The sequence below is a fragment of the Muntiacus reevesi genome, chromosome 15 (genome assembly GCF_963930625.1).
Source record: "Muntiacus reevesi chromosome 15, mMunRee1.1, whole genome shotgun sequence".
In the NCBI taxonomy this organism is placed as follows: Eukaryota; Metazoa; Chordata; class Mammalia; order Artiodactyla; family Cervidae; genus Muntiacus; species Muntiacus reevesi.
In genome coordinates this window covers 13,632,580-13,654,144 of record NC_089263.1, presented here as the reverse complement: position 1 = coordinate 13,654,144, position 21,565 = coordinate 13,632,580, and the positions used below count along the sequence as shown (strand labels likewise).

At 48.9% G+C, this 21,565-nt stretch overlaps 1 protein-coding gene across 2 annotated transcripts in view; it reads left to right on the top strand.

Moving 5' to 3' along the window:
- Positions 1–21,565, top strand: part of SLCO3A1 (solute carrier organic anion transporter family member 3A1) — a 366,445-nt gene that overhangs the window by 280,974 nt on the left and 63,906 nt on the right. For both annotated transcript variants that reach the window (XM_065906257.1, XM_065906256.1), the window contains exon 4: positions 14,442–14,705. In XM_065906257.1, the coding sequence (XP_065762329.1) occupies positions 14,442–14,705 (264 nt within the window). The remainder of the gene's footprint in view (positions 1–14,441; positions 14,706–21,565) is intronic.

Genomic DNA, 21,565 nt, shown 5'->3' with positions numbered 1-21,565 from the left:
GAGATTAGAGGGAAAATGGTGAGTGTAGGTTCAGAAGGCCTGGACTCAAGCCTGTGTTCTGCTCATGTCTGCCTAGAGGCTTAATAACCACCTGGGGTTGATTTCACTCTTCAAATCTGAATTTTCCTCATCTGTAAATTCAGAGTAACAGAACTTATATCTGCCTTCAGGACTGTTGTAAGGTAAGTGAGGGGACAAATATGGAAATACCCAGCAAACACACATATTCACTGAATATTGGTCCATGAGCCCATAAGAGGACCCTGTTTCTTAAACTAAAAGCTGGAGCTCCTAAGTGCAGGTGTACACATAGGGTCAAGGAGCCCGGCTTTGAAACTTATTTCTGTAAGACACTGTTATGGTGGGCTTTAAAGAAAGCATGTGCTATGGGCCAAGTCGCTTCAGTTGTGTTCGACTCTGCAACCCCATGGACTGTAGCCTGCCAGGCTCCTCTATCCATGGGATTCTCCAGGTAAGAATACTGCAGTGGGTTGCCATGACCTCCTCCAGGGGATCTTCCTGACCCAGGGATCGAACCCGTGTCTCTTGCAACTCCTGCATTGGCAGGCAGGTTCTTTACCACTAGCACCACCTGGGAAGCCCTAAAGGAAACATACCGTACTTCAAACCTATGGTCTGTGTTCTTAATGGGAAGATTAAGTGTGTGTTTCAGCCTCCTCTGGGCACCCTGATGCCTTGGTACAGCAGTTGCCAAACTTTTTGACACCAGGGACTGGTTTTGTGAAAGACTTTTTTTCCGTGGACCAGCAGTAGGTGGGGATGGATGGTTTCAGGACAATTCTGATAAGGAGCGCAAACATCCATCCCTTTCGTGTGCAATTCACAGTAGGGTTCTTGCTCCAATGAGAATCTGTGCCGCCACTGATCTGACAGGAGGTAGAGTTCAGATGGCAATGTGAGCGATGAGGAACGACTGTGTATACAGATGGAGCTTCGTTGAATTGCCAGCCACTCACTCCCTGTTATGCGGCCCCATTTGCTGTCAGGCTCCTGACCATTTCCAGTCTGTGGCCCTGGACTGACTAGCATGCTAGTCTATATGGACTAGGCTATGTGGTTGTTGTTGCATAGTCGCTAAATTGTATCTGACTGTTTTGCAACCTCATGAACTGTAACCCCCCCAGGCTCCTCTGTCCATGGGATTTCCCAGGCAAGGATACAGGAGTGAGTTGCTATTTCCTTCTCCAAGGGAATCTTCCTGACCCAGGGATCAAACCCAGGTCTCCCACATCGCAGATAGATTCTGAACCACCAGGGAAGCCCCAGGTTATGCAGTAGTAACAGGAAATTCCCAAATCAAGGTGATTTTATGCAACCAAAGTCTATTTCTCAGCTGTACTGAATATCCAGCGCAGGTTAGTGGTATTTGGGGTGAGTAGGGGATGGGACTTTCCCCTGGTAGTCCCTCCAAGACCCAGGCTCACAGAAGTTTTATCCGACTGCTGCCTGCCCAGTTGCCAAGGCAGGAAGCCAGCTCTGCCTCAGAAATGACATGCATTGTTTCTACTCGCATTTCAGTGGCCCCAGCAAGCTGCCTGGTGTATTAATCTGTTGCTTTCTGGCAGATCACCCCAAACTTAGTGACTTTAAGCAATAGTTATTATCTCGGTTTATTTCTCTGGTTCTGGAGCCCAGGAGCAGCTTTGCTCAGTCACTGAGTTGTGTCCAACTCTTTGCGAGCCCACGGACTGCAGCACGCCAGGCTTCACTGTACTTCACCATCTCCTGGACTTCGCTCAAACTCATGACCATTGAGTCGGTGATGCCATCCAACCATCTCATCCTCTGTTGCCCCCTTCTCCTCCCGCCCTCAACCTGGCTGGTTCTAGCTCGGGGTCCCTCATGAGGCTGCAGTCAAGGAGTTTAGCTGGTCTCAAATCATGTGAAAGCGTATCTGGAGGGGCTCTGCTTCCAAGCAGCCCCAGTGGCTGTTGGCAGCCCTGGGCAGGTCGACTCTGAGGCTGGCTCCCATGGGCCTCTCTGCAATGCTGATCTCAGCATAGCCCCTGGGGAGCAGACCGCCCAGGACAGGGTGAGCGCACTGGAGGCAAAGCCGCAGTCTTTTGATAACCTAGCCTCAGGAGTGACACCTCATTGCTTCTGCTGCATTTTGTGTGTTAGAAGCAAGCCACTTGTTTCTTTCTACACTGGGGAGAAGGAATCCTTCCACAAGGACATGAATTCCAGAGGTGGGGATCATTGGAGGCCCTCTTAAGCACTGCCCACCAAACTGTTGCTTAGTCGCTCCAGCCGTGTCTGATTCTCTGTGATCCTATGGACTAGAGCCCGCCAGGCTCCTCTGTCCATGGGATTCTCTAGGCAAGAACACTGGAGCCAGGTTTCCATTTCCCTCTCCAGGGGATCTTCCCAATCCTGGGATCAAACCCCCTATGTCTCCTTTGGCTCTTGCACTGGCAGTCAGATTCTTTACCACTAGCGCCACCTGGGAACCCAGCATGTGTGGTCACAACTCAACCACATGCCTGCAAAAGGGCGCTGTGTTCCCATGCAACTTAACGAGCTGAGAAGCCATGTTTCCTTTCTCTCTGAAACCAGCGTGGGAAGCCATTCCCCTTCTTCTCAGCCTGATCTGTTCCCAGGATCAATAAGAACTCTCAGTCCCCCGGTTCTCCATTCATCATCTCTCGACAGTGCTAAATTTACTAATTCACCCCAAAGACATTATGTGGTTTTAAATCCAATCAAGTCACTTTGTGATTCACTCCATTAATTCCACTGATATATTTACTTGTAGCTAATGATGTTACAAATTTCCAAACAGAGGGGAAAAAAAATAAAATGCGGCCTTATTATTTATTATTTTAGAGCACTGGGTCTGTTCAGGAGGTGATTGAACACTGCAGTTTTTTAGCTTTGGGTTGGCCCTTTGATCCTATTCCTAGTGAAGGGGATGAGGGGGTGACCTGGTCAGAGAAACCACACAGGTGAGAGTCAGCTGCCATCTTGCCTCCATGGACAAAAAGCCCACTTCCACCCTGCAGCAAAGGCAGAACAGGACAGGAGTCTTGAAGGAAGAGAAGGAAGAGGGAACCTCCCAGGGCATGGGGAAGGCTTCCTGGGGCGAGAAGGCAGGTATCCAGCAGGCAGTTTTGCCTTCAGCGTATCAGCAGGGCCCCCTTGGATCCAGGCTTGTGGAATACCAGCATCCCTGAGCCAGAAAGAACCTCAGACATCACTCTTCCAACTCTTGCATTTTATAGACAAGGAAACTGACTCCTAGAGAGGGGAAGGGTTTGCATACTAAGTCACTTCAATCATGTCCAACTGTTTGTGACCCTATGGACTGTAACCTGCCAGGCTCCTCTGTCCGTGGGATTCTCCAGGCAAGAATACTGGAGTAGGTTGCCATGCCCTCCTCCAAGGGATCTTCCCGACCAAGGGATCGAACCCGAGTCTCCCAAGACTCCTGCTGTGGCAGATGAATCCTTTTACTCACACCCCTGGGAAGGGGTGTACCCAGTCTGAGAGGTGTATCTATAGAAAACCCAGATCCGTGAGCAAGTGGGTGGGTATTTCCAGTTTAAGACCCGCCCCCTCGCTAAGATTCCTCTTGGGAATGAAATAACATCTTTTCCTCTGAGCCTGGAGTGACCAAGAGGCCCTCGGGTGGCTGGAGAGGGCACAGCCTGTCCACTGGCCGTCTGCTGGGTGCCATCCTTTGCTCAGGCTGGGGTGTCGTCCCCGCCCATTCTGCACCACACCTGTCCTCACCCTTCAGGCCCGGGTGAGGCAGTGGCATCCGTGGTCCTCTGCCCACTGGCAGTTTGAAGCCTCTGGTGCCTGAGACGGATGGGCACATTTCCATTCCGTCTGGGCGTCCTGCTGATGGCCGCCTCCCCCCTCATAAGTGACAGCGGACTTCTGATCTGATGAGACTCTATGGACAGAAGGATGCGTGTGAGTCACCCTCTTTGTCTGCCTCCTTTCTGCAGGCCCCAGGAAGGCTAGTGCCGATCTTTACCAGCAGAGGACACAGGAATATAATTTATTCTGTTCAGGAGCCACTCAGAATTCCACAGTTTGCAATGTGTTAAGTCTCTTCATTCATGTCCGACTCTGCGACCTCATGGACTGTAGCCCGCCAGGCTCCTCTGTCCGTGGGATTCTCCAGGCAATACTGGAGGAGGTTGCCATGCCCTTCTCCAGAGGATCCTCTCTATCTAGGGATCAAACTCGCATCTCTTGTGTCTCCTGCATTGGCAGTGGGTTCTTTACCACTAGCACCACCTGGGAAGCCCCCCAGATTTTAGTTTTTCCCATCTTGTGCCTGAAACTTGTCATTCTTTCTATGAGTGGATCGGTGCTGTATTTCAAGGACCAGGTTTTCAGTTCTCTCGGGATGAGCTTTCCCTGTCTTCCTCACCAGCTAAGACAGAGCACCTCTTCAGGGCTGTGCACCCTTCATGAATGCACAGGCCACACACACAGCCATATGTTTCTGAAATTCCAGCAGAGAGCTGGGCAAGAGAATGGGAAAAGAGGTAGCCTGGGAATCGTGTGAGGTGCGCAAGGCAGGTCCCTGGAAGGCCCTTGTTCTGGGGCAGCTGGAAAAGAGACTGTGGCTTCCACCACGCAGTCTGGCAGCGGCTGACGAATTGTTGATGTTCAGTCACTCAGGCTTGTCTGACTCTTTGTGACCACATGGACTGCAGCATGCCAGGCTTCCCTGTCCTTCACCGTCTCCCGGAGTTTGCTCAGACTGCCATCCTACCCTCTCATCTTCTGTTACCCCCTTCTCCTCTTGCCCTCAATCTTTCCCAGCATTGGTCTTTTCCAATGAGTCAACTCGTCACATCAGGTGGCCAAAGTACTGGAGCTTCAACTTCAGTATCAGTCCCTCCAGTGAATATTTAGGGTTGATTTCTGTTTGGACTGACTGGTTTGATCTCTTTGCTGTCCAAGGGACTCTCAAGTTTTCTCCAGCACTGCAGTTAGAAATCATCGATTCTTCAGCACTTGGCCTTCTTATGGTCCAACTCTCACATCTGTACATGACTACTGGAAAAGCCACAATTGTGACCTTACAGAAAAAGAGAGAGACATGAGGGAGCCCAGGTGGAATCTGTGTGTTGATGAAGTTGGGGGGTGCAGGGGAGCCAAGTGGTTGTTGGGACAGACCAGCTGTGGAGCCGAGGTACACCCTGAATACCTCCCCTGGGGGTACTCAGACAAAGGGATTCTGCTGTTGCTGCTCCCTGTCGTCTGCATGGGAGTGTGTGTGGCTCGTTTGCCCCTTCTCCTTAAAGATGGACACCTCCTTCCCCAGGCTAGTGGGGAGGGAATGATGGTGCCTGCAGAAGTTCCTTTCCAGAATATGTTTGTAGAACTGAGATGAGTGAAGAGTAAGACACAGAGAAAGAAGGACTTGGTAGCAGAATGAGATACAAGCATCCCTGAGCCAGAAAGAACCTCAGACATAATTCTTTTCCAAGTCTGGCCTTTTATAGACAAGGAAACTGACGCCTAGAGAGAGGACAGGATGTGCCCAATCCAAGAGGTGTATGCGTAGAAAACCCCGACCACTCTTCACAGTGGAGGCTTCACAGACAGTGGCAGCCATGATCTCAGGAACATTTGAAGCCATACATCGAGCGCCGCATTGGAACTACAGAGCATTCCCATGAGAGGGTGGGTCCTACTGTCAGCCCATTAACACCCCGACCCCTGGGCCATGGATCAGTAGCGGTCCTGTCAATACCAGGCCACCCAGCAGGAGGTAAGCTTCATCTGTATTTGCAGCTGTTCCCCATCACTCACATCCCCCAGATCCATGAAAAAACCATCTTACCTGAAACCAATGCCTGGTACCAAAAAGGTTGGAGACCACTGCATTAACAGAGGAGGTGGCCACCTCCTCCTGCAACGATTATGAGTTCTGAGCTGGAACCAGACCGCCACTCAGATCCCAGCTGGACCCCTTACGGTCTGTGTGATCCTGGGGATGTTTGTCCTCCTGGGTCTGTGTGTGGGTGACATGAGTTAATCGCACAGACCAGTTGACACAGTGCCTGGGGGTTAGTGAACACACAGAATAATTAGGTGAGGAACAGAGCGTGAACTCACGTCCTTAGCTACTCGGAGTCAAAGCTCAGGCCAGTCTGACCCCAGCTGAGCAGCTCGCTTCCCTGAAACATCTCCAGGCGTTTAACTAGAAGGCTGCCCCCTTCTCTGAACAGAGGCTTTGCTGAGATGACCTGGCTCGGCCAACACGGCCTCAGGCCCCCCAAAGCCTGCCTTGCCACAGTTGACAGCGTCTGCAGCTGCCAAAAGGCAGATTCATCTACTGGCTTCATAAAAATGTTGACGAGCAGAGACCCCTCCAACTCTGTCCGCTGCCGCCAGATTCCTTCGTGTTGGACTAATTAGCCCAGCAGCTGGGGTTCGGAACGGTCCGTGCTGCCCTCCACCCTCATCTCCTCCCTGCCTCCAGTTTCTAATTAGGTCTGTAATGTAATGATACTCTTGGAATTCTTGAGTCCCATAGCAAAAGTTTTGCAAAGTAGGTTAGAAAAATAGGTAAATGGACTGAAGGGAAAAAAAAGAAAAACTGCTCAGAGAATCATAGTATTGCTTACGCATCAGTGTGGCCCCAGACTAAGTAAATATTCCCAGTTTGCTTTGATCTGTTCTTCTCATGGTCTTGGTATCCCCATGGGTGGCTTGGTTAGTTAGTTAGTTTTCAACTGGTTTAAACTTGTTACTGTGAAGTCCTTTTTTTGAACCTACAATGGTAGCAATCCTTGGAACTGGAGAGAAATCTCAGCAAAGCCCATATGTTTATGTGACCTTCAGCAGAGGGGAAAGCAGCTGCTGAAAGCTTGTTCAACTCATCCAGTGAAACCACAAAGCCCTCCCAGCCTTGGATTCCAAGAGTAGAAGAGTCAGAGCAATGAACTGTTTACGTCAGGAATCCTAACAAGCCTGTTCCCCTGTGGCTCAGTGGTGAAGAATCTGCCTGCCAATGCAGGAGACGTGGGTTTGACCGCCAAGTTGGGAAGAGCCCCTGGAGAAGGAAATGGCAACCCATTGCAGTATTCTTGCCTGGGAAGTCCTATGGACAGAGGAGCCTGGCAGGCTACAGTACGTGGCATCACAAGAGAGTCAGGCAATACCGAGCAACTAGACAGAAACAATAATGAGCCTGCAGACACCTGTGCAAGGGCAGACCCACTGTGCGCTGGCCCCATGGTGACCTGGGAGTGGCTCCCCCTGCTCCTTCCCAGTATTTTTTTCTTGGTGCCTGAAATGACCAAGGGCAGGTAAGTGACTAGAGGGAGCTTAGCCAGGGTATTCACAGAGTCTTCTGGGGATGCCAGGCGTTTGCACAGCCCAGGACGCTGATTCTTTCCCCATCCTTTTCAATATCTTTCTTTATCCACAGTTATAGACTCATTGGCAATTCGATGCATTCTAAGTAAATGAGACAAACTGATGTTCTTCACTTGTATTCTGAGCATCCTCCTGAGAGCAGCCTTCGTCAAAAGGCTGAAACTGCAGCCATGTTTAAAGTCAAAACACTAATTAGAACCAGATAGAAAGGGAAATAGAGAGATTTTCACACCTTGCCCTCTACCTGGACCTGAAAGAATACCTTTGTTATACTAAGCCTGCCCGGGACCACTTTTCTTAAAAATTAGGAATTTTTATTGCCTGAGACGTGGGTTCAATCCCTGGGTGGGAAAGATCCCCTGGAGGAGGGCATGGCAACCCACTCCTGTATTCTTGTCTGGAGTATCCCATGGACAGAGGAACCTGGCAGGCTACAGTCCATGGGGCCGCAAAGAGTTGCACAAGACTGAAGTGACTTAGCACACACGTGCGCACACACAAGCCATTTGTACCACTCAGGATAGGCTGAGTTATGCTGCAGCAACAAATACCCTCAAGATGTCAGTGACTTGGGAATACTAAAGACTTATTTCCTGCTTGTGTTATATACCCGAATCAGGTCAGCAAGAATATTTTGTTCATTATAGCTTCTTAGGCATCATCTTTGGGAGAATTCCACATGCTTCACAATCAAGTAGGAAAAAAAGGGCATAGGAGTCATGCACCAACTTATATATATTGCCACATGGAAGTGATATGTGTCTCCTCTCCCACATTTGACTGGCAAACTCTGTGGTGCATGCCCACACCTAACACCACAGGAAGGGAGACAAGATCCTCATCCTCAGAGGAGGAGACCCATGTGCCGATGTGGGGTAATGTTACCACACATGCTTTGCCAATCCATGTAGAGAACTCCCCTTCAACATCAGTAATGCTTGTTGTCATTGTTCGTCATTCAGTCATATCTGACTCTTTGTGACCCCGTGGACTGCAGCACACCAGGCTTCCCTATCCTTCACCATCTCGCAGAGCTTGATCAAACTCATATCCATCAAGTCGGTGATGCCATCCAACCATCTCATCCTCTGCCGCCCCCTTCTCCTCCTGCCCTCAGTCCTCCCCAACATCAGGGTCTTTTCCAATGAGTCGGCTCTTTGCATCAGGTGACCAAAGTATTGGAGCTTCAACATCAGTCTTTCCAATGGATATTCAGGGTTAATTTCCTTTAGAATTGACTGGTTTGATCTCCTTGCTGTCCAAGGGACTCTTTTTTTTTTTTTTTTTTTTTTTTTTTAGTTGGAGGCTAACCACTTCACAACATTTCAGTGGGTTTTGTCACACATTGACATGAATCAGCCATAGAGTTACACATATTCCCCATCCCAATCCCCCCTCCCACCTCCCTCTCCACCCGATTCCTCTGGGTCTTCCCAGTGCACCAGGCCCGAGCACCCGTCTCATGCATCCCACCTGGGCTGGCGATCTGTCCCACCATAGATAATACACATGCTGTTCTTTCGAAACATCCCACCTTCACCTTCTCCCATGGAGTCCAAAAGTCTGTTCTGTACTTCTGTGTCTCTTTTTCTGTTTTGCATGTAGGGTTATCGTTACCATCTTTCTAAATTCCATATATATGTGTCAGTATACTGTATTGGTCTCTATCTTTCTGGCTTACTTCACTCTGTATAATGGGCTCCAGTTTCATCCATCTCATTAGAACTGATTCAAATGAATTCTTTTTAATGGCAGAGTAATATTCCATGATGTATATGTACCACAGCTTCCTTATCCATTCATCTGCTGATGGGCATCTAGGTTGCTTCCATGTCCTGGCTATTATAAACAGTGCTGCAATGATCATTGGGGTGCACGTGTCTCTTTCAGATATGGTTTCCTCGGTGTGTATGCCCAGGAGTGGGATTGCTGGGTCATATGGCAGTTCTATTTCCAGTTTTTTAAGAAATCTCCACACTGTTTTCCATAGTGGCTGTACTAGTTTGCATTTCCACCAACAGTGTAAGAGGGTTCCCTTTTCTCCACACCCTCTCCAGCATTTATTGCTTGTAGACTTTTGGATAGCAGCCATCCTGACTGGCGTGTAATGGTACCTCATTGAGTCTTCTCCAGCAAAAAGCATCAATTCTTTGGCGCTCAGCCTTTGTGGTCCAGCTCTCACATCTGTACATGACTACTGGAAAAACCTCAGTTTTGACTATATGGACCTTTGTTGACAAAGTGGTGTCTCTGCTTTTTGGTATGCAGTCTAGGTTTGTCATAGCTTTTCTTTCAATAATGCTGAGTTGTGACAATTGCCAGGCAAGAGGGGGTGATAGTCAGCTTCAGTGGCCAAGAGGCCTCTTAAAAATACTACTCATTGTTGAGATAGGTAGAGTAAGGAAGTGACTCAGAAAAATGAAATTGGATCATAAGCAGAGATGTGGATGGACCTGGAATCTGTCATACAGAGTGAAATAAGTCAGAAAGAGAAAAATATCACATATTAATGCATATACGTGAAATCTAGAAAACTGATACAGGTGAGCCTATTTTCAGGGCGGGAATAAAGAAGAGCCAAGTGGACATGGGGTGGGGGGGAAGAGGGTGGGACAGATGGAGAGACTAGCATTGACATGTATACACTATTATGTGTAAACTAGATATATAGTGGGAATCTGCTTTATAGCACAGGGAGCTCAGCTTGATGCTCTGTGATGACCTAGAGGGGTCGGCAGGGATTGAGGGGTGGGAGGGAGCGGATATATGTAGACATGTGGCTGATTCACTTCATTGTACAGCAGAAACTCACACATCTTCATAGAGCAACTCTGCATGCGTGCTAAGTCACTTCAGTCGTGTCCGATTTTCTGTGATCCCACGGACTGTAGCCCTCCAGACTCCTCTGTCCACGAGATTCTCCAGGCCAGACTCCTGGAGTGGGTTGCCATGTCCTCCTCCAGGGGAATCTTCCTGACCCAGGGGTCGAACCCAGGTCTCTTCCATCTCCTGCACTGGCAGACAGGTTCTTCACCACCAGTGCCATCTGGCAAGCCCATAAAGCAACTCTGCTTCAATTTTTACAAATTTGAAAAGGAAAAGATGTGTCTCAGGCTGGTGTCAAGCATTCGCTGTCTCCGCAAGAGCCCCCAGAAGCGGGCTGGCGCTCCGCTCATGAGGCTGACCGGTCCTGAGGCCAGCCCGCTCCAAGGCTGAGCGGTTTCTTCTCAGCCTGCTATTTCTCTCCCTGCCACCGTCCACTGGATAATTGAAACGGAGGGAAAAAATCAATACCTCCCAGAATAGTCAGCCGTGGTTTTCCTGGTTCCTCAGATCCCTGCCTTCTGCAGACCCGCCCCGCCCGCCCCTTCCACAGCTGATGGTGTCACATGTGGGTGCCTAGCCCTGACTCAGGAGCTGTGAGCTCACTCTGGCTTTCCGCCCGCCCACAGACACAGGCCCGCGGGCAGCGAGTCGCCTGGCTTTCACAGACACCTGCCTCCCCCAGGGGTGTTTTCTCACCGCACGGCAGCCACTAACTTCCTGTCTAAAATACGGCTGTCCACGTGCTTCTGATTTCCTTCTCCCAGCAGCTGCCAGGCTTTCTCTGGCCCTGCTGGCTCACATCTGGCAGTTTATGGGGCCCAGAGACAAAGGAGGGAAATCCTACGTTTCCCTTGTCCCGCCTTTTGTTTTCACTCAGCGCTTGGCAGCAGGTGAAGGAAAACAGTACAGGATTGGTGCAGACAGTCTCGCTCAGCTCCACGGCGGTGTGACTTCCTTTTCTCTCCTCTTGTTTGCATAAAGATGCTTTCAACATCACCCTGTTTTTCTACACCGTACTCCTTTTTTTTAAAAAAAATAGATCTGTACCTTTTGTTGGAGTAGATGGGTTTGAAGACCAAGCAGTTTCACACCCCTGATAACAATGGAAACTGACACTGGCATATTAGACTCCTCCTTGTTAATGACCATCAGAAGACATATAATTGTGCGTCGCTGTTGTTCAGTCCCTAGATTGTGTCCAACTCTTTGTGGCCCCGTGGACTGTAGCCCACCAGCCTCCTCCGGCCGTGAGATTTCCAGGCAAGAATACTGGAGAGGGTTCTCATTTCCTTCACCAGGGAATCTCCCCCACCCAGGGATCAAACCCACGTCTCTTGCATTGGTAGACGGATTATTTACCACTGAGCCACCAGGGAAGCCCTAATTGTGCATTAGTGCCGTGCAAAATTTCTCCACGTAGGAATTTACTTAAAAAATATTGTTTATATCCAGTGACTGAGCTACTAGAAAGCTCTCCTCAGAAGTGTTGATATTAATAAAAAGATTAAAACATACCTCAGTGTACAAGGCTTAAGAAACTAGCTAAAAATTTATGTAATCCCTAAAATGGAATATTACACAGCATTAATGTGTGGTAATTTTGAGAGATCTTTACAGTGCATTGTTAAATGAAAAAAAATCTGTGCCTTAAAATTCCCATTTACATAAATACATCCCTGAAAGTTCAAGATTAAGCACTCCAGTAGGTAAGAGCCTACTGTGTGTCAAGTGACGCTGCTTCATTACCTCTCAGCCTGGTAACCACTGTTCTGGGCTGTCTATCCTCTTTATTTTGCAGATGATGAAACCAAGAGTCAGGGAGGGTGAGTACCTTTCCCAGCATCACATGCTAGTAAGTAAGAAGGGTGGGATTCAACATCACATGCTAGTAAGTAGAAATAGTGAGATTCGGCCCCAAGCCCACTAGAGTGTATGCTCTCTCCTCTCCAGCATGTACCTGCACAAAAGCATCTGGTCCATTCAAGTGCCCTGGTTATTGCTGCTTGGTTGATGTCAAGGCCTCCAGGTTAGAGGCCACCAGTGTTCCAAAGGCCAAGTTGCCACCCATCAGAAGAGCTGGCCGTCTTACCCACTGCCCAGAGCAGAGGAATTAGCCTTCAAGAACCCTTCAGAGAGCCCAAAACAAAGGCCTGCCAGTCAAGAGGGAGAGAGCAGAGCCCTTGGCATCTGGATGCCTGTGTTCTGGTCTTCAACTCTGTGGATGTAGGCAAGGCACTCAGCCTTTCCTGTTTCTTTGTTTTTAAATATAATTTTATTTATTTGCTTTTGGCTGTGCTGGATCTTCATTGCTGCACAGGCTTTTTCTCTAGTTGCAGCGAGTGGGGGCTACTGTCTATTGCGGTGCATGGACTTCTCATTGCAGTGGCTTCTCTTGTTGCGAAACATGGGCTCTAGGGCACATGGGCTTCAGTAGTTGTGGTTCCCAGGCGCTAGAGTACAAGCTCAGTGGTTCTGGCACACAGGCTTCGCTGCTTACCAGACCAGGGATCAAATTTGTCTCCTGCACTGGCAGGCAGGTTCTTTACCATGAAGCCACCAAGGAAACCCACACCCAGTCTTTCTAAGCCTTGATTTCTCCATCTGTATGAAATAGGGACAATAGAAAAAAAAAAAAAAAGGCTCTACCTCGTAGGGTAGTGGGGAGGGTTGATTGGAACAGTTAAGAATCCACTCCACATAGTCCCTGGTGCAGAGTGAGCCCTTGGTCAATGACGGCTGCTGTTTTCATCACTGATAACTGGGGAGTCTTCAGGAAGAGCAGTTTAGACGTGGGGGAGTGCTCATCCAGTGACTGCAGTCATTTCTCTTCCCAAGCCTGTCCACTCATCTGTCCAGGCCTGCAGCCCCGTTAGTTCTTAGCTCATATGCTATAACCCAGATCGCTGAGATGTGCTCCAGGGGCATGGGATCATCATCAAAGAGATATCTCTAAGCAGCTCAGGTGGGAGCACTCTGCTCTGCAAAGGAGATGTGGAAAGAGGGAAAAACCTCTACCAAGGGGGCAACAGAAATGTACATCTTCTTGACTCCAGCTGGAAAGTCAAACAAGTCATAGTACTAGATGGCCACACCACTTGCATGGGGCCTCAAAGCATAGACACTGACTACGGAGCTTTCAGTGGAGGACTGGCCCCCAGACCACTGGCCATCACGGAAGTTTGAATTAACCCGTACCCCATCAGCTTCCCTGGTGGCTCAGATGGTTAAGAATCCGCCTGCAGTGCAGGAGATCCAGGTTCAATCCCTGGGTTGGGAAGATCCCCTGGAGAAGGGAATGACTACCCACCCCAGTATTCTTTCCTGGAGAATTGGTCGCTAAGAGTCAGAGAATTGGTCGCTAAGAGTCAGACATGACTGAGCAGCTAACACACACACACACACACACACACACACACACACACACACACACACACACACACACACACACACACACACACACACACACACACACACACACACACACACACACACACACACTAGTAGCTTAGGAATAGAACCCTCACCATGAATATTAAGCTCACATCAATTAAGTGCTTAAGCATGCGCCAGACAGTGTTCTGAGCACTTTGTGTCTGGTGTGGCTCATTTGATCTTCCGAACTCGATCAGGGTAAGTACCGTCATAATAATTAGTGTTCTACAGATCAGTCGGCTGAGGCGTGGAGAGTTCAGATCGCTAGCCTGAGGTCACACTGCGAGAAGTGGGCAGGGTTTCTTTCCAGGTATCCTGGCTCTTGGTTTCCGTTCTGCACTGCCCTACATGATCTGTCCACCAGTTTAAGGCTAGGAGAGTGGGGTGTGGAAGGGGATCTCAGGTTAGCAGCTTTGTGGGGGGTGCAGGTGAACATACAAAGTAAAAATACACCCTTGAGCGATGAATCTTTCTGTCTCCCGTGCTTTTGTTAGCAGACCTTGGCAGTTCGGCCACGTCAGTCAATGCCAGCCTAAACTCAGGGGGCGTCTGGCTTCTCCCTGTTTTTGTTTAGACAGATACAGGCACAAAGGAGACAAGAAAATTAAGGAGGGGATGCGATCAGCCTTCAGCTTGGGGAAAACCAGAAGCTCAGCTAGGAGGCCACGGGCTGCTCTGCCCATTGTCCAGTCTTCCCCAGCCAGGCCATCTCTGGAGCCCCGGCTGGTCTGTACAGCTGATCGCAAGCCTCGGCCAAGCGCCCAGGCCTGCCCGGTGCCCTCCTGTTAACCTCGCTCTTCTGGTTGGTGCAGGTAATCTGGACATCACCCCGGACGACCCCCGCTGGATCGGAGCCTGGTGGGGCGGCTTTCTGCTCTGCGGTGCCTTACTCTTCTTCTCGTCCGTCCTGATGTTTGGGTTCCCACAGTCTCTGCCCCCGCACTCAGACCCCGCCCTGGAGAGCGAGCAGGCCATGCTCCCCGAGAGAGAATACGAGAGACCCAAACCCAGCAACGGGGTCCTGAGACACCCCCTGGAGCCAGACAGCAGCGCCTCCTGCTTCCAGCAGCTGAGAGGTAAGGACCCCGCGTTCTCGAGGGATGCTCCGGACCGGATGCTGGGGGACTTGAGACAGAATCCCGTTGGTTTTACGTGATCTGCCTTCCCTGGTGCTGTGATACCCTGAGAAGTAAATGCGCTTTATAAAGGAAAAACAAAGGGGCTACCATTTATTGAAGGGGCAGCAGACGAAATCCTCCCAGCTAAGAGCCCGGTGGCTAACATTGCACCTGGTGTAGGATAAATATGTGTCCACAGAAGGAAGAAAGTGGGGAGGGAAGGAGGGAGCCGGATGTTTCATGCCCCCCCCCCCTCCGGCCCCTGCTTTGAACTCTTCCAGGCCACTTGCAAACACATGAAAGCAGGAAAAGACTTTGAAGCTGGTTCTCTTTGCCTGATGCAGGCGTTCTTGAAAAGCCACATCCAGAGTGCATTTCCTTAGATTCTCTCTGGCCCTCCAGCCCCTCCATTAGAGATGAGAGCCGTGTTCCTCTGGAAGGAAATATTAACTCAAGTCTTGATAACGAAGTCCCACTTCAGAGTGCGGCAAAGCGCTCACCATCGTTTTTAGAAGGAAAAGAAGTACATCTTTTTTTCACAAAAGAGACACAAACAGTGATGCAGAATGAAAATGAGGAGTCCCCCACACACACCCCCTCATGGTTTCTATATTTGGCTCAGCCTCTTAGAGGTGAAGGTGATGACGGGCAGCCTCAAAGCTGCCCCCTCCCCACTTGAGAGATATGTGCAGTACTCCCTAATTCAAGGACCCCTTCTTGCTGGGTGCCCTGAAGAACATGCTAGATTTGGGGAGTGGGCAGGAGCAAGGCTGGGGCGTTCCTTCTCAGTGAGGCTGGGGTGGGAAAGAGGTGGACGGTGATTTCTTTGCAGGAAACCAGGCAGGTGGCCTGGCCCTCAGCTGCCACCTTGGGCTTGCAGCGCTTGATTTAGAGGTTTGATGAGCATCTCTACTGAGCTTTAATGAGGGGCACTGTCTCTGGAAATGCTTGAAAACGGTGGCGAGAATCTAGGGTGACCTCGAGCTCAGATCCGTCCCGCCCTTCCCCGGCCCTGCGGTCATTACCCTGGCCACGCTTCATCTCCACGAGCCTGGAGTTGTAACATGGTTCCTGGGTGACAGCCTGGTCTTGAGAATTCAGGCACTGCCCTTGGAGACTGTCTGTGAATACCGCCTGGTAGCCAGAGGGGTATTCAAGGAACTCGTGCTAATTCCCAGAAGACATTAATTTAAGAGCCTAGTGTCCTGTTTGACTCCATGTCCTGTGATGGCTTCTACCAAAGTCGTAATGTGGAATTGCCCATAGACGATCTCAAAATACATCTCTCTAAGGGTCAGAGCGCACTGTTAGATGAGAAAGTGAGCGTTGGTCGCTCAGTCGTGTCTGACACTGTGTGACCCCATGGGCTGTAGCCTGCCAGGCTGCTCTGTCCATGGACTTCTCCAGGCGTGAATACTGGAGTGGGCTTCCATTTCCTTCTCCAGGGGATCTTCCTGACCCAGGGATCAAACCTGGACCTCTCACATTGCAGGCAGATTGTTTACGTCTGAGCCATCAAATATAAGTCTGTTTTTTTATTAGATGAGAAGGCCACCTGCTTTGTATCTTCTGAGGTTGCCTTAGCTTAGAGTCCCAGGAGTCTATGCTTCATAAAATAAGACTCCCCAAACAGGTCCCCTTCAGGAGCCCCCAGGTGGCTGGAGGATGACGCTTGCCGCCCCTCTGATAGTGCAGCTGACCACAGCATCCCAGGGACCAGATCCACGGCAACAGCTGGGGCTGGCATGAGAGTGGGCCTTGCCACGGTCAGAGTGTCTACTCTGACTGGTGTGGTGGTAGCCTTTCCAGGTATTAGGTTGGCAGTACTGTTCCTTCGGGTTTTCCTGTAACATCGTAACGGCAAAACCTGGACAAACGTTTTGGCCAACCCAATATTTCCTCACCCCAGAATGACTTGCTTTCCTGAGGTTCTCATGGTAAGACCTATACTTGTAATCTCTTGCCTTTCATCTCTGGGGATACACAGATTAAAAAAAAAATACAATTGTGCCATCAAAGAACTCACTATCCAGTGTAGGGACAGGCCAGCAAGTCAGCAAGGTGACCTAAGGTGGTGACAACGCCAGTGCCAGGCAGCCCTGCATTATGGAAATACAACAGACAGGCAGGGAAGGCAGGGCTTGGGTCGTCCCAGACAGAGCTGAGCCACGTCTGGAGGATGTCACAGCTTCAGAATTCTCAGGCTCCAATCCAGTCTCTGGTTAGCCCATTTGTTAGTTCAGTCACCATTTTCTGAGACTCTGCCAAGCTCCAGGGACACAGCAGTGGGTGAAGAATCTGCCTGCAATGCAGGAGACCCGGGTTCAATCCCTAGATCAGGAAGATCCCCTGGAGAAGGAAATGGCCACCCACTCCAGTACTCTTGCCTGGAGAATCCCATGGACAGAGGAGCCTGGTGGACTTCAGTCCATAGGGTCATAAGAGTCGGACATGCCTTAGCAGCTAAGTCACCACCACCAGGGACACAGCAGTGACCAAGGAAGCTTCCATGCTGGAGCTTGTATGGTAGCAGGGGAGGCATGTGGTGGGCAAAGCCGAAGCAGGGACAAGGTGAGTGCTGGATGTGCTGTGCCTGACCCGGCAAATACACAGGTGGGTAGACAGGGAGGAGGCTCCTAGACCAGAGCCACCACGGTTACAGCCTGTGGATATGTGGGCTCCCCTCTGATAATTAATGATTTTTAATTTAGAATTAGTGATTCCCAGCGGCATCAGATCCATTAATGGACCTAAAGGACGTCCCAGCAGGAGAGGAAGGCAGTGCATCTAGAAGAATCCCCAGGAACCAGAGTCCAGAGAAGCAAGCTATTATGAGAATCAACAAATTTTACACTTGCCAGCTCATGGAGAGGGGGCCAACGTGGTTTAGAGCCTTCATTTTTTCCACCTGAGATAAAATGTTTCCGCTACATGGACATTTCCACCAAAAGCACCACATCATGCTGCCAAGCACTCCCAAACTCTTCAATCTGATTTGCAGCCTTGAAAGCCCAACTGGTCTGCATACAGTATGCAGCACGCTTGGGAGTACAGATAAGCTGAGCATTGTTGCACATGTTAGAGAAACTAGCATTACTGTATGGATCTGTAGGTTGCAGTTTCTCATTTGTTTCATTTGAGCTTGCTGTTCAGTCACTAAGTCGCGTCTGACTCTTTGCAACCCCATGGACTGCAACACACCAGGCTTCCCTGTCCTTCACTATCTTCCAGAGTTTATTCAAACTCATGTCCTGTCCCTTAAGTCGATGATGCCATCCAACCATTTTATCCTCTGGCATTCCCTTCTCCTCCTGCCGTCAATCTTTCCCAACATCAGGGTCTTTTCCAATGAGTTAGCACTTCACATCAAGTGGCCAAAATATCAGAGCTTCAGCATCAGTCCTTCCAGTGAATATTCAGGGTTGATTTCCTTTAGGATTGACCAGTTTGATCTCCTTGCTGTCCAAGGGACTCTCAAGAGTCTTCTCCAGCACCACAATTCAAAAGCATCAGTTCTTCGGCACTCAGTTTTCTTTATGGTCCAGCTCTCACATCTGTACGTGACTACTACTAATGGGTTTCTAGTCCAGCCATCAGCCTATGTCTCCTGCCAAACTCTCTATATAGCAAAGGTCCCTGAGAAGAGCTGGCATAAGAATAGCCACACCATCCCCTTCCCCGCTGGGACTGAAACACACAGCCTCTTCTGCTCTGGGAGGGCCATAGGGCTCCTCACCTGGGTCTAAATCCAGCTCAGCCACTTCCTAATCATGCAACCTTAGCCATGTCATTCAGCTCCCCTAGGTTTTGCCATGTGGTGTCTGGTGTAACTTTACAGAAGCTGCATAAGGTCAGTATTAGGACTTAGCTCCTTTATTAGGTTAACGGCAGTGGTCCCTAACCTTTTTGGAACTAGGTATAGGTTTCATTGAAGACACCAGTTTTCCAGTGATTCAAGCACATCGCATTTATTGTGCACTTTACTTCTATTACTGTTACATCAACTCCACCTCAGGTCATCAGGCATTAGATCCCAGAGGTTGGGGACCCTGGTAGGACACAGAGCTCCTGTTCGGTGACAGAGGGCTTCAAACCTGTGATCACTTTCCAGTGCTCTCTCCCCTCAAAGCAGGCTTTGAAGGTCTGTTTCTACAAAGTTGGCCATCAGTTGGGTTTTGTTTTGAGAAGGTGAGAGATGGGAATCTCAGAATCTTTTCCAGAACTATGTAGAAAAGCAGTCACTTCTTGCACAGCCCAGAAGTCCCTGTCTGGTGGCGACTGTCACATAGCCAGTTGACAAAGCAGGCAGCTGGCGGACAAATGCTTGGTCTCGTAAAGATCCAGCATCTCCCCCAGGTGGGAGCCTGCATATCCAAGACACATTTTTGCCTCTCAGCTGTGCCATCAAATAAATTTTCCTTCCTGGCTCTAAGACCCCTCATTTCTCATCTTGTTATTCAGAATGTTTTGCTGGGTCACCTTTCAGGAGCCCCCGCATCCCTCCCCTTGTGCTGTATCCACTTCTCCCCCTGTCCAGGCCTCCCTGTCCTTCACTGTCCTCTGGAGCTTGCTCAAACTCACGTCCTTTGAGTCGGTGATGGCATCCAACTAGCTCATCCTCTGTCATCCTCTTCTTCTCCTGCTTTCAATCTTTCCCAGCATCAGGGTCTTTTTCAGTGAGTCAGTTCATCCCATCAAGTGGCCAAAGGATTGGAGCTTCAGCTTCAACATCAGTCCTTCCAATGAATATTCAGGACTGATTTCCTTTAGGATTGACTGATTTGATCTCCTTGCAGTCCAAGGGACTCTCAAGAGTCTTCTCCAGCACCACAGTTCAAAAGCATCAATTTTTTGGCACTCAGCCTTCTTTACGGCCCAAATCTCACATCCGTTCATGACTACTGGAAAAAACCAGTATATCTTTGACTATATATAACCTTTGTCAGCAAAGTGATGTCTCTGCTTTTTAATATGCTGTCTAGGTTTGTCATAGCTTTTCTTCCAAGGAGCAAGCTTAATTTCATGGCTGCAGTTATCATCCAGTGATTTTGGAGCCCAGGAAAATAGTCTGTCACTATTTCCATTGTTTCCCCATCTATTTGCCATGAAATGATGGGACCTCAGATGGTAAAACTGTCTTCCTGCAATGCAGGAGACCTGGGTTCGATCCCTGGGTTGGGAAGATCCCTTGGAGAAGGAAATGGCAACCCACTCCAATATTCTTGCCTGGAAGATTCCATGGGCAGAGAAGCCTAGTAGGCTATAGTCCATGGGGTCGCAAAGAGTCGGGCACGACTGAGTGACTTCACTTCACTAATGCCATGACCTTAGTTTTTTGAATATTGAGTTTTCAGCCAACTTTTTCACTCTCCTCTTTCACCTTCATCAAGAGGCTCTTTAGTTCCTCTTCACTTTCTGCCATTAGAATGGTTTCATCTGCATATCTGAGGTTATTGATATTTCTCCCAGCAATCTTGATTCCAGCTTGAGCTTCATTCAGTCTGGCATTTCCCATGGTATACTCTGCATATAAGTTAAATAAGCAGGGTGACAATATTCAACCTTGATGTACTGCTTTCCCAATTTTGAACCAGTCTTTTGTTCCATGTCCAGTTCTAACTGTTGCTTCTTGACCTGCATACAGGTTTCTCAGGAGACAGGTAAGGTGTTCTGGTATTCCCATTCTCCTTAAGAATTTTCCACAGTTTGTTGTGATCCACACAGTCCAAGGCTATAATATAGTCAATGAAGCAGAAGTAGATGTTTTCTGGAATTCACTTGCTTTTCCTATGATCCAGCGGATGTTGGCAATTTCATCTCTGGTTCCTCTGCCTTTTCTAAATCCAGCTTGAACATCTGGAAGTTCTTGGTTCACATACTACTGAATCCTAGCTTGAAGGATTTTGAGCATCACTTGGCTAGCATGTGAAATGAGCACAGTTGTGCAGTAATTTGAACATTCTTTGGCATTGCCTTTCTTTGGGATTGGAATGAAAACTGGTCTTTTCCAGTCCTGTGGGCAATTGCTGAGTTTTCCAAATTTGCTGGCATAGTGAGTGCAACACTTTCACAGCATCGCCGTTTAGTATTTGAAATAGATCAACTGGAATTCCATCACCTCCACTAGCTTTGTTCCTAGTATTATTCCTAAGGCCCACTTGACTAACCTCAGATATGCAGATGACACCACCCTTATGGCAGAAAGTAAAGAGGAACTAAAAAGCCTCTTTTGAAGAAAGTGAAGGAGGAGAGTGAAAAAGTTGACACTTTGTTCCTAGTAATATTCCTAAGGCCCACTTGACTAACCTCAGATATGCAGGTGACACCACCCTTATGGCAGAAAGTAAAGAGGAACTAAAAAGCCTCTTGAAGAAAGTGAAGGAGGAGAGTGAAAAAGTTGGCTTAAAGCTCAACATTCAGAAAACTAAGATCATGGCATCTGGTCCCATCACTTCATGGGAAATAGATGGGGAAACAGTGGAAACTGTGTCAGACTTTATTTCTTTGGGCTCCAAAATAACTGCAGATGGTGATTGTAGCCATGAAATGAAAAGACTCTTGTTCCTTGGAAGGAAAGTTATGACCAATTTAGATAGCATATTTAAAAGCAGAGACATTTCTTTGCCAACAAAGGTCCGTCTAGTCAAGGCTATGGTTTTTCCAGTGATCATGTATGGATGTGAGAGTTGGACTGTGAAGAAAGCTGAGCACTGAAGAATTGATGCTTTTGAACTGTGGTGTTAGTGAAGATTCTTGAGAGTCCCTTGGACTGCAAGGAGATCCAACCAGTCCATCCTAAAGGAGATCAGTCCTGGGTG